Consider the following 14784-nt stretch of genomic DNA (forward strand, 5'->3'; position numbering starts at 1 on the left):
GGGGAGACAGAGAACAAAACCAAACATACTGACAAAATAAACCCAGCCCAGCCTCAATCTCAACTATTTCACCAACTCCTTGCCCACAACCTCCCTCTGGCCTCCCCCTTCAAAAATGACACTCTACTACCTTGTCTTCTTAAAAAAAACAAAACACCTCCTCTAAGAGGCCTTCCCCAACTAAACTTGTATTCCCCCTACTCCTTCTGTGTCACCTACACGCATGCATCCGTTCCCTGTAAGTACTTGATATTCACCCCATCCTCAGCCTCAAAGCATTATACATTTCCGTAATTTAAATTTTGCCCCCTCTCAGGATCGCACCCGGAGAGTTTCCGGTACTCTACCAGTTTCGGCTACAGGAGGGAGAGTCAAGCAGAGGCATATCCATTCCGTTCAAAGCTTGAGCAGCGGCTAGAGAGTGGAAGGCAAACTACTACAAGTCAAAACTCACCTGTGCTGGGCGGCAGCGGCGTGGGAGAGAGTCGAGGACGGAGACTCAGGTTTATTTGCGCGGAAGGAGACGATGGCAAACCACCCCCAAATTTTTACCAAGTAAACTCTCTGGATACCGTACCAGAATGATTGCAGATGGAGGTGGGGGCCGTTCTGAGGCAGATGCATCAATGGAGTCGGGGACGACTCGACAGCACACGACGAGAATTTATTTTAATATCTGTCTCCCCTCATAGACTAAGTTCCTTATGGGCAGGGAAACCATCTACTGTTGTATTCTCCAATTACAGCGCTCTGCATACAGTACGCATTCAATAAATCCCAATGATTAAGGGGAAAGTAAATTTACTCTGGAGTAAAAATGATCAGATTTATGTTATTTCAGGGTTTACACCATGCCGGTCACCATTACTAACAGCATTATTTATTCATCATCATCAATCGTATTTATTGAGCGCTTACTGTGTGCAGAGCACTAAGTGCTAGGGAAGTACAAGTTGGCAACATATAGAGACAGTCCCTACCCAACAGTGGGCTCACAGTCTAAAAGGGGGAGACAGAGAACCAAACATACTAACAAAATAAAATAAATAGAATAGATATGTACAAGTAAAATAGAGTAACAAATATGTACAAGCATTTCTGTGCAAAGCACTAAAAGCTTGGGAGAATACAACAGTGTTAACAGACCTGGCCCCTGCCCTCAAAGGGGCTTACACTCCAGCTGGGAGACAGACATTAAAATAAGCCATAGGTAAGGAGAAGCAACAGAGTTTAAGGATATAATATTTTGTAAATACTACGGTCAGGAGGAGAGACGAGTTCCACCCGTGCTTAGGGGCAAACACCTAAGTGCACAGATGCAGAAGTGTGGGATTAGGCAGTAGGGGGGAAAATAGGGTGGAGAGGTGAGCCCACTGTTGGGTAGGGACTGTCTCTATATGTTGCCAACTTGTACTTCCCAAGCGCTTAGTACAGTGCTCTGCACACAGTAAGCGCCCAATAAATACGATTGATGATGATGATAATAATAGTTGGGGAAGGCTCTCTGGGCAGACTAGATTTGGAGGGACTTGGATGAGAGGGAGAGTGGTGGTCTGCTAGATGCAACGAGGAAGGGAGTTTCATCCTTTCAATCATATTTATTGAGTTCTTACTTTGTGCAGAGCACTGTATTAAGCCCTTGGGAAGTACAAATGGGCAGCAGATACAGACGGTCCCTACCCAACAACGGGCTCACAGTCTAAAAGGGGGAGACGGACAACAAAACAAGTAGACAAGTGTCAATACAGACCGGAGGGAGGGGATGAGTAAAGTCGACAGTGAGTAGGTGGGCTCTGGAGGAGCCGAGTGAGTGGACCGAGCTGGAGTAGGAGAGAATTGGCAGCGTCTCAAACCCGACGATGAGGAGTTTCTGCTTGAGGCAGAGGGATATGCCCAGCGCTAGAGAATTTTGAGGGATGGAAAATGTGAGCAAAATGATTTTTTTTTTTTGAAGATGAGGACTACCTCCTTGTCCCCTTCATCCTCCTCCTTCCAATGAGAAACCCCGCACTGACTGCCTTGGGACCTTTCCTCCACTGCCAGGCCTAAGGCGGGTTGCTGGAGGAGCAGGACAGCTCGGGAATCCCCACGACAGCGGCCCACCGGCTACGACGGCCACTTCGACTGACTTTCTGGCTCAGGGGGTAGTGCTTCGAGACCTGGGAAGAAGAAAATAGGCTCAGTCTGTGGGGGGGAGTCTCTTACCAAGGCTAAAACCAGCAATCTCACAACACAGCTGCTCCAGACGTCTTCTGATGTAAAGATCAAATCCAGGCCTGGGAGCCAGAAATGATGTCAATTCACTGACGTACTACTTTAGGTGCCTTAGGTAAGTCAGAGTCCTTCTATATAGTGTTAACTATAGGGCTGGGTTTTTCATGTAAGTGAATTTACATTGTTTTGGTCACTTTTCTGGACTATGGGAACATTAATTCACTTTATATTTCCTGTGAGAAACCATTCTAATTTTACAATGTCAGACTCAGGTAAACAAATACCGTTGCCCTGATTAAATTAAATTCAGTTTAGCACTCTTGCTTTCCCCTATTTCATGGAATGAATCAGTAGTGCTAACTGGGATGTTTCAGTATTTCACATACTTTTCAGTGGCAATTTGCCATATAAATGGGAGACCCAATATTTGGTTTGGGCGCAAGGAAGTGTATACATTTATCCTAAAAATTTTAGCATAAAGGTAGCTTTCCAATGTCTTCATTTCAACTTCCTCTAGCTAGGATGCAATCCCACCGCCCCCACCCCAAAAAACAAAACGCAAAAAACAAAACAAAACACAAAAAAACCCAACCTCCCTCCCCACAATACAAAACAACTCACAGATCACCTTGATTACTGTCAGATACCTAAAACTGCCTGTCAGCTATGGGAATACAGAAATCTGTGAATCCTAATTTTTTTTAAAAGATTTATTAAAGCATCTCGTTACAAATAAAGACAGAAATACATACAAATTAGAAACATGCAGCCATCGTCTTCCACACTTCAGTCATAAACTGTGTGCACTTTCATGCCTTCACAGCATGTTGGAAATGTGGTATGTTTCACTTTCCCTGAAAATTAAACTTCATCAAGGCATCAAAATGCAAAAAAAAAAAATGCAGAATAATGTATAAGAAAAGTGCAGTTAAGAAAATCTATGGAGAATACCACATCGAAAACCCCCTATAAACAGTGTAAAGGCAACAAAGATTGTCTCTAAGTGACTGAAATGAACTGTGTTCTTTACGAAAACGTGACTACAATTAAGGCAATAAACTGCTCCTCGATGCCTTCCAAATAGTAAAGGTTAAAGAAACGGGGGAAAGTTACTACACGGGTGTTTGCATATGTTTATATCAAACAAGTTTCAATGGTATGGTTGGCTCTTACAGCCCTGAAGATCTCTATTGCAGCAATCCTGTAAGAGAAACAAAACCAAGAGGCTGGTATACTGTTTACTGGTAAAGAACTGGGGCTTCAAGCAGGGATGTAAGGTGGGGGAGGATCCTTTTCAGGCATCTTCACTGCCATCTCGTAAGTCGGCAGGATATACTAAGGGGAAAAAGAAACATTTTCATTACGTCGACACACATCATTAGACTAGACTTCTTCTAGACTGTGAGCTCACTGCTGGGTAGGGACCGTCTCTACGTGCTGCCAACGTGTACTCCCCAAGCGCTTAGTACAGTGCTCTGCACACAGTAAGCGCTCAATAAATACGATTGATTGATTGATTGATTGATTGATTGACACCTTCTGGGTTTGAGGCGGCAGCACGGGCCTAGGAGGGAGAGGAAATGGGTGCTAACCCCAACTCTGCCACCTGTCTGCTGGGTGACCTTGGGCCAGTCGCTTCACTTCCTCTGGGCCTCAGCTGTAAAACGGGGATTAACAGTGAGCCCCATGTGGGACAAGGATGATGTCCATCCTGATTAGCTTGTATCTACCCCAGTAGTTAGTATGGTGCCTGACACATAGTAAGTGCAGAATAATAATAATTTTTTTAAAAAGTGCCCCGTTCTAAGCTTCCTCCAGATAGCCTTTCCAAGCTAACCTCTCATCCTCCCACTCCATTCTCTCTTCCTTCTAGGTCACCCAAATGCTTGGGTTTTTACCCACTAAGTACTTCACCATAACCCTTGGCTTCACAGACTCTGTCCTCTCCTGGTTCTCCTCTTATCTCTTCGGCCGTCCATTCTCAGTCTCTTTTGCGGGCTCCTCCTCCCCCTCCCATCCCCTTACTGTAGGGATTCCTCAAGGGTCAGTTCATGGACCCCTTCTGTTCTCGATCTACACTCACTCCCTTGGTGAACTCATTCGCTTCCACGGCTTCAACTATCATCTCTACACTGATGACACCCAAATCTACCTCTCTGCCCCTGCTCTCTCTCCCTCCCTTCAGGCTCGTGTCTCTTCCTGCCTTCAAGACATCTCCATCTGGATGTCTGCCCACCATCTAAAACTCAGTATGTCCAAGACTGAACTCCATACCTTCCCTCCCAAACCCCGCCCTCCCCCTGACTTTCCCGTCACTGTTGACGGCACTACCATCCTTCCCATCTCACAAGCCCACAGCCTCGGTGTCACCCTCAACTCCGCTCTCTCATTCACCCCTCACATCCAATCCGTCACCAAAACCTGCCGGCCTCACCTCCGCAACGTGGCCAAGATCCGCCCTTTCCTCTCCATCCAAACCGCTACCCTGCTCGTTCAATCTCTCATCCTATCGCGTCTGGATTACTGCATCAGCCTCCTCTCCGATCTCCCATCCTCCTGTCTCTCCCCACTTCAATCTGTACTTCACGCTGCTGCCTGGATCATCTTTGTCCAGAAACGCTCTGGGCATGTTACTCCCCTCCTCAAAAATCTCCAGTGGCTACCAATCAATCTGCGCATCAGGCAGAAACTCCTCACCCTGGGCTTCAAGGCTGTCCATCCCCTCGCCCCCTCCTACCTCACCTCCCTTCTCTCCTTCTCCAGCCCAGCCCGCACCCTCCGCTCCTCTGCCGCTAATCTCCTCACCGTTAGGCCTCGTTCTCACCTGCCCCGCCGTCAACCCCCGGCCCACGTCCTCCCCCTGGCCTGGAATGCCCTCCCTCTGCCCATCCGCCAAGCTAGCTCTCTTCCTCCCTTCAAAGCCCTACTGAAAGCTCACCTCCTCCAGGAGGCCTTCCCGGACTGAGCCCCCTCCTTCCTCTCCTCCTCCTCCTTCCCCTCCCCACAGCACCTGTATATATGTTTGTACATATTTATTACTCTATTTTACTTGTACATATTTACTATTCTATTTATTTTATTTTGTTAATATGTTTTGTTTTGTTGTCTGTCTCCCCATTCTAGACTGTAAACCCGCTATTGGGTAGGGACCGTCTCTATGTGTTGCCAACTTGTACTTCCCAAGCCCTTAGTACAGTGCTCTGCACACAGTAAGCGCTCAAAAAATACGATTGAATGAATGAATGAACCGTAATACAGTGCCTGGAACACAGAAAGCACTTAAATACCACAGTTATTACTATTAACCTTATGCTCTGTTGCTTCCCCTATCTGTAGTCTGTTTTCATGCCTGCCTCTTCCACTATAAACTCCTTGAGGGTTTGAGTTGATAATAATGGCATTTATTAAGCGCTTACCATGTGCAGAGCACCGTTCTAAGCGCTGGGGAGGTTACAAGCTGATCAGGTTGTCCCACAGGGGGCTCACGGTCTTCATCCCCATTTTACAGATGAGGTATCTGAGGCCCAGAGAAGTTAAGCGACTTGCCCAAAGTCACACAGCTTACAATTGGCAGAGCTGGGATTTGAACCCACGACCTCTGACTCCAAAGCCTGGACCAATCAACTTTATTGTACTCGCCCAGGCACTTAGTATCAATCAATGGTATTTGAGCCCTTATTATGTGCACAGAAAGTACAACACAACAGAATTAGCAGATGCCTTCCCTGCCCACAGTGAGTTTACAGTCTAGAGACAGTGCTCTGCACACAATGAGCCCTCAAATACCATTGATGGATTGAGGGTAGGGTCTACTTTGTTCTGCCACACACTCTGTCTGCATATCTGCATAATACAGTGGTTTGCACACAATAAATGCCCAATATCACTGACACTGATTGATTCAGAGAATACAATCGATAGACTTGATCCTTGCACTCCCAGAAGTCTGCAGACTAGTGAGTGTGTCGGCCTCCTCGCCTCCTTTTGCTCCCCACTCCAGTCTTGACTTTATTCTGCTGGCCGGATCATTTTTTTCTACGAAGACGTTCAGTTCTCATCGCACCACTCCTCCAAAACTTCCAGTGGTTACCCATCCACCTCTACATCAAACTCCTTATCCCCAGCTTTAAAGCACCCAATCAGCTCTCCTTCCCTTCTACCTTACCTGCCTGATTTCCAACAACCCCCAGCCCGCACACTTGGCTTTTCTAATGCCAATCTGCTCAGCATATCTCAATCTTGTCTACTTCATCGCCGTCCCCCTGCCCACGTCCTCCCTTTGGCCTGCAACTCCCCCCTCTCCCCCTTCACATCCAACAAACACAGTTCTTCCCACCTTCAAAGCTATATTAAAATCACATCTCCTCCGAGAGGCCTCCCCTACTAGGCCCTTATTTCCCCAACTCTGTCTCCCTTGCGCTTGGATTTGTATCCTTTATTCTCCCCAGCCTCGGGTCGTCACAGTCTAGTCAGAGCCAAGACTCAGCGCTTAGAGCAGTGTTTTGCACTTAGTAAGCGCTTAATAAATGCCATCATTAATATTATTATTATTAAAACTCCCTAAAGTTCTACACATGCTGCTAGAGTATGCTGAGGTCATGCTGCTCTGCCTTAAGTACCTCTGGCCCTGTAGGGCAAGTCGGGAGTGAATTAATCAATCCATCGATGGTATCTGAGCATTTACTCTGCAATCAATCAATGGTATTTACTGTTGAGTGCTTACCATATGCAGAGCATTATACTAAGGACTTCAGAGAGTACAACAGAGCTAGCAGACACAATGGCACACAGTAAGCGCTTAAAAAAATACCACATTTACTATTCTACTCGCCAGCATCTTAGGCTTCCTTTTCTTTAGGTGTCTAGAAGGTGGCAATTTACCCTTCTGACTACTTCAGTTCAAGATATTAGAAGACGAAACTGCCCACAGTAAAGTCGGAGTAATCTTTTTTTAAACCCCTGATTAATGATTTGTTAGCCAGCCATTCTAAACGAGAGCATTAACTCTGATCCCAAAAGGAGATTTGTTTTTGCAGCAGTCTTAAAGGAAACCCACCCTCATTAAATAGTGTTGTGTAAATAAAATTACAACACTATCTTTCAGCTGACATGATAATAATAATGGTATTAAGCCCTTTCTACGTGCCAAGTACAGTGCTAAGCTAATACAATCAGATCATTTACAGTCACTGTCCTACATGGAGCACAAAGTCTGAGGAGGAGGGAGGACGGGTATTTAATCCCCATTATACAGATGAGGATACCTGAAGCACAAAGAAATTAAGTGTCGTGCCCAAGGTCACAGAACAAGCAAGACGTGGATTAGAATTCATTTCTCCTTACTCCCAACACTGTGCTCTTTCCTCTATGCCAAGCTACTTCTTACTATCTTTTCTGCTTTCACTGGTAGAGCTGATTTTATACCCGACTACAAAATTTTTTGCCCCACTGTCCTTTTATTTATAAACCAATATAAGATACTAGATAAACTCCCATATCCCACATTTATTTCCACACTTCTAAAGTGTAAGAACAATCAGTTACATCTGTACACGTTGGTGCTTTATTCATATTAATGTCTGTCTCTCCCTCTAAACTGTAAGCTCACATAGTAGGTGCTCAATAAATACGATTGATGATGATTGTGGGCAGGGAACGTGTCTTCTAATTCTGTTGTACTGTGCTCTCCTTAGCACTTAGTAAAGTGCTCTGCACATAATAAGCACTCAGTATAGAGTGCTTATTAATAAGTGTTTATTAATAATTAACAAGCATTAATAAGCTGCTTCAAATAGAGAAGCAGCGTGGCTCAGTGGAAAGAACCCGGGCTTTGGAGTCAGAGGTCATGGGTTCGAATCCCGACTCGGCCACATGTCTGCTGTGTGACCTTGGGCAAGCCACTTAACTTCTCTGAGCCTCAGTGACCTCATCTGTAAAACGGGGATGAAGACTGTGAGCCCCACGTGGGACAACCTGATCACCTTGTATCCCCCCCAGCGCTTAGAACAGTGCTTTGCACATAGTAAGCGCTTAACAAATGCCATTATTATTATTCTTATTATATACAATTGATTGATCGACATAGTGAGATAATGGTGCCACACAGTGTCCAGGTGCAGATGCCTGCAGGCAAGAGGAAATGCGACACTGCAGGTGTGTACAGAGGTTGAGTCATCCACATAGAGATGATCTTTGAACCCAAAAGGAGTGTGTGTGGTTGGGAGGGGAGAGAGGGGAGCCCTGGGAGGGAATAGTAGATCTGTAGCACTGAGAAGATCAGTACCCCCAGAACCTTTAGCTGGTGAGAGGTGGAGGAAGAGCCAGAAAAGATAGTGGCAAAACAGCCAGGAAAAAAAAAAAATACACAAAATCAAGATTAGATAGGGTTTCTAAGAAGGGAGTGGTCCATAGGCTCAAAAGTGGCTGAGAGGTTGAGGAGAATCAGAACAGAGTTGAGTCGTTTGGGAGGGGAAGATCATGGGGTGGGGGGGGGGGGAGGGAGAGAGAGAGAGTCAGACACACACACACACACACACACACACACACACACACACACACAGAGACACAGAGATCTCAGTGAAGTGGAGAGATCGATGAGCATCAAGATGGGAGTTGAAGGAAAACGAGGAAGACTCCCTTTTGAGGAGGCCTGCATGGGAATGGGAGGAGACAGCTGGGGAGAGATGGTGCAGCGACAGCTAGAGAAAAATCTATCCACCTCCTAAAATCCCTCCTAGAACAGACTGTGTGTGATTTACAAACGGGAAGACGGAGGAGCCGGCCCGACAACACGAAGATGTGGGCCTGTAGATTTGGCCTGACGACATAGGACGCCCACAAAGAAGAAAGGGTGGTGAAGCCTTCAAATGGATTCCTAGCGTTCTTTAGAATGAACCACTCACAACTATTTACTGAATGCCAATGTGCAAAGCATTGTACTGTGCGCTTGGCAGAGTACAAGAGACACTCTCTGCCCTCACAAAATCCCACCTGCTCCAACGAGCTCACCCCAATTGATTTCCCAGCACACTAAGTCATACGGCTCTTTTAGCCGACTAACTTCAGCCCGCCACCCTCCTTCAGCATGCGTGCATACACACACATAATATAGATCTGCTCTAATAAAACAGTGAAGTACATATTTTTCGATTTGTCTCCATTAAGGGCGCAAACTCTCTGTGAGCAGGAAGCACGTCTCTGTTAACCTGCACTGACCGAGTGCCTAGCCGAGGTCTTTCAGTGAAAGCCACTAAATAGCTTATTTAAACACGGAAGCCCAAGACACAAGCCATTCACCAAACCTGATGTACGGTTGTTAAGAGCCGAGTACGGAAAGCTGGCGACGGGTGGACTCAATCTGTCTCGGGCCCTCGAGGGGAAGACTAATCGCTCATCCCGTTGTTGGGTAGGGGCTGTCTCTGTTGCCAAACTGTACTTTCCAAGTGCTTAGGACAGTGCTCTGCACGCAGTAAGCACTCAATAAATACGATTGAATGAATGAATGGTGACTAGAATATTCAAATGGAATAGCAGAGAAAATGGAGAGGGCACCACCTCCCCTCCAGTCACTGAGGAACCCAGGCGCGCACTCTACGCACACTGGGCCGGGGGAAAACGCTACTCCCGTGATCTTGGACTCATTAACTGCCAAGGAAAGTACTGTGGGTAGCTGCCACCTGCCCATCCACCACCAAAGACCCCTGTTCCTAGCATGTTTTGTGTGCACTGGCCCGGGGCTAACGGCTGCTCCTGTGCGCTCTCGGTCTCCCCCTCCACCCACTGAACAGCCAGTCAAGCATCCTCCACGGGAACCGGCACTGGCTCTCCTTCTCCACACTACTGAGGAGACTCCACCCTGCCATGCCTTCCACCATCCCAGTGGGAAAGAGGAAAAAATAAGACACCCAGAGCACGAGGCCTCCACAAAACCCTGGGAAAACTGGTGGCTGTGGTAGTGGTTATTGGGGCTATGGGAGCTCCCTGATCTCTGAGCCCCAAGGAGCCTGAAATTCTGCTCCTTCGGCCACAGCGGCTGCTGATTTTTGTTTTTATTTTGTATATTTGTCTGTGTTGGGCTTTACTGATTCATCATTCCTAATGTGCCTATCTCCAATCTCTAATCTTTGAGCCTCCTGAGGGACAGGGGCCACCTCTAATTCTCACCTGTGTATCCTCTCAGTGCTTAGTACAGTGCTCTGCACACAGTAAGCACTTAATACTATTACTGTAAATTCACCGGGAACAGGAAGCTCGACTGCCTACTCTGTTATATTGCATTTTCCCAAGTGTTAGTACAGTGTTCTGCATATAGTAAGTGCTTATATACCAGGACCTACTGAGAGCTCACCTACTCCAGGAGGCCTTCCCAGACTGAGCCCCTTCTTTCCTCTCCCCCTCGTCCCCCTCTCCATCCCCCCATCTTACCTCCTTCCCTTCCCCACAGCACCTGCATATATGTATATATGTTTCTACATATTTATTACTCTATTTATTTTACCTGTACATAGCTATTCTATTTATTTTATTTTGTTAATATGCTTGGTTTTGTTCTCTGTCTCCCCCTTTTAGACTGTGAGCCCACTGTTGGGTAGGGACTGTCTCTATGTGTTGCCAACCTGTACTTCCCAAGCGCTTAGTACAGTGCTCTGCACACAGTAAGCGCTCAATAAATATGATTGATGATGATACCACTGATGATGACTACTATTAAGGTGGTTTACACAGCAGTCAAAAATGCCGCTGTCATTCTGTCAATCGTATTTCCTGAGCAGTTAATGTGTGCACAGCACTTGGCAAAGTACAACACAACAATATAACAAACGTTCCCTACCGACAGCAAGCTTACAGTCTAGAAGGGGAGACAGGCATTAATAAAAATAAATTACAGATGGGTGCGTAAGTGCTGTAGGGATGGGAGGAAGGGGTGAATAAAGGAAGCAATTCAGAAGGGGGTGAGAGAAGAGGAAAGGAGATCTTAGAGAAGGCTTCTTGGAGAAGATGAGCCTTCAACAGGCCTTTGAAGCTGCGGGAGAGTAATTGTCTATTGAATAGGAAGAGGGAGGACACTCCAAGCCAGAGGCAGGACATGGGTGATAAGGTTGGCGACGAGATAGACGAGAACAAGGTACACTGAGAAGGTTAGTATTAGAGAAGCATGTGCAGGCTAGGTTGTAGGAGAGTAGCGACGTGAGGTAGGAGGGAGCAAGGTGACTGAGTGCTTTAAAACCAACAGTGAGGAGTTTTTCTTTGACGCAAAGGTGGATGGGCAATGACTGGAGGTTCTTAAGCAGTGGGGGAAACATGGCCAGTACGTTTCTGTAGAAAAATGACCCGGGCAGCCAAGTGAAGTATGGACTACAGTGGGGAGAGACAGAAGGCTAGGAGGTCAGCTAGGAGGCTGACAGAGTAAATAAGGTGAGATCAGGTAAGTGCTTGGATTAATGTGGCAGCAATTTGGATGGAGAGGAAGGACAGATTTTAGCTATGTTGGCAGGTAATGTTACCTGCTTAAGGTGGCAGATAAGATTCTGAAATTTGCGGAGAGAGATCTAACAGCCAACAATGAGCTTATCCCTGACATCCTAAAAGAGAGTTTACCTGAGGAGGAGCTTCAAAGGCAGGGTACACTGCGATCTCAGGCAGGTTTCTATTGCTGATGTACTTATAGCAGTTCCATACGCAGTTTATTAGGTAAGCCTAAGGGAAGACAAGTCAGTGTACATATAAATACCACACTTACAATTAAATAGAGTTAAAGGGGTGCCAGATCACAATGACCATACTACTTTTGTAACCCAGTTTTTTCTCTTTAATCTCACATTTAAAGAAAAAAAAAGCTTGAACAAAATGCAAGCATACCCCAAAGCCTCCCACAATAGTTACACTGAAAGCAGCCATGCGGGGAAGGAAAAAAAGTAAGTTGAAAGTGTTAGCTTTCAACGTAACACTTGCTTGCCATTGGATATTTGCCATATCATAAAGTATTCCACTTACCTTAAAAATTATAAATAATGCAAAGAACACCAGCACAATGAACAAGAGACAGCTGGAGTCAAGAGCCAGGAGGTCATCTTTGTAGGGGAAGTCAGGCTGGGGAAAACAAACATTCAAAGTTCAGCATCTCCTCTGATTACCAAAAGAATCAATCACTCCAATCATCAAGGAAATAAATGGTTCATAGACACGAAAAATGCACAGGGTGGACACTGCATCACAATTTGTACTTTGGTAGAAGCCTCACCTGCCACCCAGGAATGATTGGCCACTCTGACTTACCAGGACCCCCAAATTTCAGGGTGAAGGAAGTTTGTATGCCCTGACCCTTCCCTGTCTTTTGCAGCATATAGAAGAATAGCCCCTGCCTACTTTGGGAGAAAGATACTCCCAGTTCTTATTCTGCATTTCAGAGAAAAGGTTGTTAAGGAATTGAGGAAGGTTCTTCCTAGAACATGACTGCAAAGTTGGACGAAAGAATGGTGTGCAGGAACTGGTCAGCCTGAATGTTCCTTAATGGGGTGGAAAGAAGGGGATTCATGAGGAATGTAACTCCGTGTTATTTGGAGAAGCAGATCGCTCACGATTGGGGAAACCCAAATGATGCCCGGTGGCCATATTCCCCTTTGGAGAGAGGGAAGGATCACCCTCTCCCACTAAACATTCCTGCCCTGTGACAACGGGCAAGTAGACTGCCTAGAAAAAAAAAAAAATCCGGGGGCGGGGGGGAGGAAGAGGAAGAAGAGAAGAGGGAGAAAAGAGGAGGAAGAGAAGAGGGGGACTACTAGTACAAGCCCTATTTATAAGACTAGAAAAGTGAGAACCAGAAACTAAAGAACGCACTCAGCCACACAAGTATCCGCAGGCAAATTTTACTGTCAGTGGCATTCTCTTGGGGATAAGGGGCAACGGTATAGAGTCAAATCTCCCCAAATTCCAGTTATTTCTCCTGGACATACTGTATCTGTAGCTCAATCACTAGCTGCAAAACCACTAGCTGCCCTATGTAGGACAGGACATTTATAGACTGGTAATAAGAGGAACCGAGCACGGTGAGTGACGGTAGCACTAGCTGCTAAGTATCCTTCCCAATGAAAGCGGAATGTTACAAATGAAAGTTACACTTACTAACTGATCCAGATAGTCCTTGATTCTTGGCAAGTAAGTAAGAGAACTGATAGCCACCAGGCAGCTGAGGACGAAGTCAAAAAGCCGGTAACAGAAAAAGGGAATTAGCCAGCCCACTCGATGCTGTAGAAAGAAACGTATTGCTGTTACTCGATTAGGACAGTAACTCAAGCTGGTAAATTTCAAAGTCATTTATACTGGGAACTAGACAACTTAGCACTTACAGCAATTGCTCCATACACCATCATCGCACTGATTGTGAACATGAGGAGGGAGACAGCAAAGAGAACACAGGCATTTTCTGAGTAAAGAAACAATACTGCAATTAAACCAATTCCAAAGGAGATGAAGCCTCTACTCCTCCCCGATCATATTTTAGTAAACACCTTTTAATAGAATACCAATCACATGCACTGAATATATACTGAAAGTGTTCAACTTCACAGTAATGTCAAAATCATCTCTGTACCTTTCTCTCAATCAATGAGTGCTTACTATTTGAAGAGCACTGTACTAAGTGCTTGGGAGAGGTACAACACAGCAGAATTGGCAGACAAGTTCCCTGCCCATAATGAGCTTGCTTCCATTTCTGAATGCAAGAAAAAAACCATAATCACAGAGAAAAATGAGCTCCTCAAGTGGATCTTAAGGGGCTCACAACTGTTGTATTGTACCCTTCCAAACACTTAATACAGTGCTCTGCACTCGGTTAACACTCAAATACCACTGACTGACTGAATTCTAGGGCGACTTCAGCTAACTGATTCTTTATGGGTTGACATATTAAAACACTATTCTCCACACTGGCTATTTTTCCAGTCTGGCAAAGAATCCAGTCAGTTTAAAATAATCATTCTGTGTTGCTTGTAGCAGCCAGTGAGATTGTAAAAATGGAATACCACGATCAAATAAACCAAAACTAAACTGCAAAATGAAGGCTTATGTTTGTGTATGTATGTGTTTTTTTAAATGAACTCCGGTTGAAATGGGCACAACTCCATGACAATGAACTTATAGGCAAAAGAATAGTAAGATGCACCATATTCAACTCTATTTTTTTTTAACTGAAAAAATGTCTTTGGAGACAAGTAAAAACCTGCCAGCCACCAGGAATTTGGTAACAGTTTTTAATAAGGCTAAACCAAAATTGTGAAGTACATAAATAAAAGGGTACTGACAGCACCAAATCCAAATCAATCAATCGTATTTATTGAGCGCTTACTATGTGCAGAGCACTGTACTAAGCGCTTGGGAAGTACAAATTGGTAACACATAGAGACAGTCCCTACCCAACAGTGGGCTCACAGTCTAAAAGGGGGAGACAGAGAACAGAACCAAACATACCAACAAAATAAAATAAATAGGATAGAAATGTACAAGTAAAATAAATAAATAAATAAATAAATAGAGTAATAAATATGTACAACAGCGATGGATAAAAGATTTGGA

The 14784-nt window shown here is 45.3% G+C and overlaps 1 protein-coding gene across 1 annotated transcript in view; it reads right to left on the reverse strand.

Annotated features, from left to right (window-relative positions):
- Positions 1 to 2909: 2909 nt before the first annotated feature.
- Positions 2910 to 14784, reverse strand: part of LAPTM4A (lysosomal protein transmembrane 4 alpha) — a 32371-nt gene continuing 20496 nt past the window's right edge. The window contains exons 3-7 of the mRNA XM_038751656.1: positions 13560 to 13636; positions 13336 to 13458; positions 12208 to 12303; positions 11812 to 11910; positions 2910 to 3549 (exon numbers count right to left, since the gene is read on the reverse strand). Coding sequence (XP_038607584.1) covers positions 3475 to 3549; positions 11812 to 11910; positions 12208 to 12303; positions 13336 to 13458; positions 13560 to 13636 — 470 coding nt within the window. The 3' untranslated portion in view covers positions 2910 to 3474. The remainder of the gene's footprint in view (positions 3550 to 11811; positions 11911 to 12207; positions 12304 to 13335; positions 13459 to 13559; positions 13637 to 14784) is intronic.

This window comes from Tachyglossus aculeatus, chromosome 9 (assembly GCF_015852505.1).
Source record: "Tachyglossus aculeatus isolate mTacAcu1 chromosome 9, mTacAcu1.pri, whole genome shotgun sequence".
Taxonomy (NCBI): domain Eukaryota; kingdom Metazoa; phylum Chordata; class Mammalia; order Monotremata; family Tachyglossidae; genus Tachyglossus; species Tachyglossus aculeatus.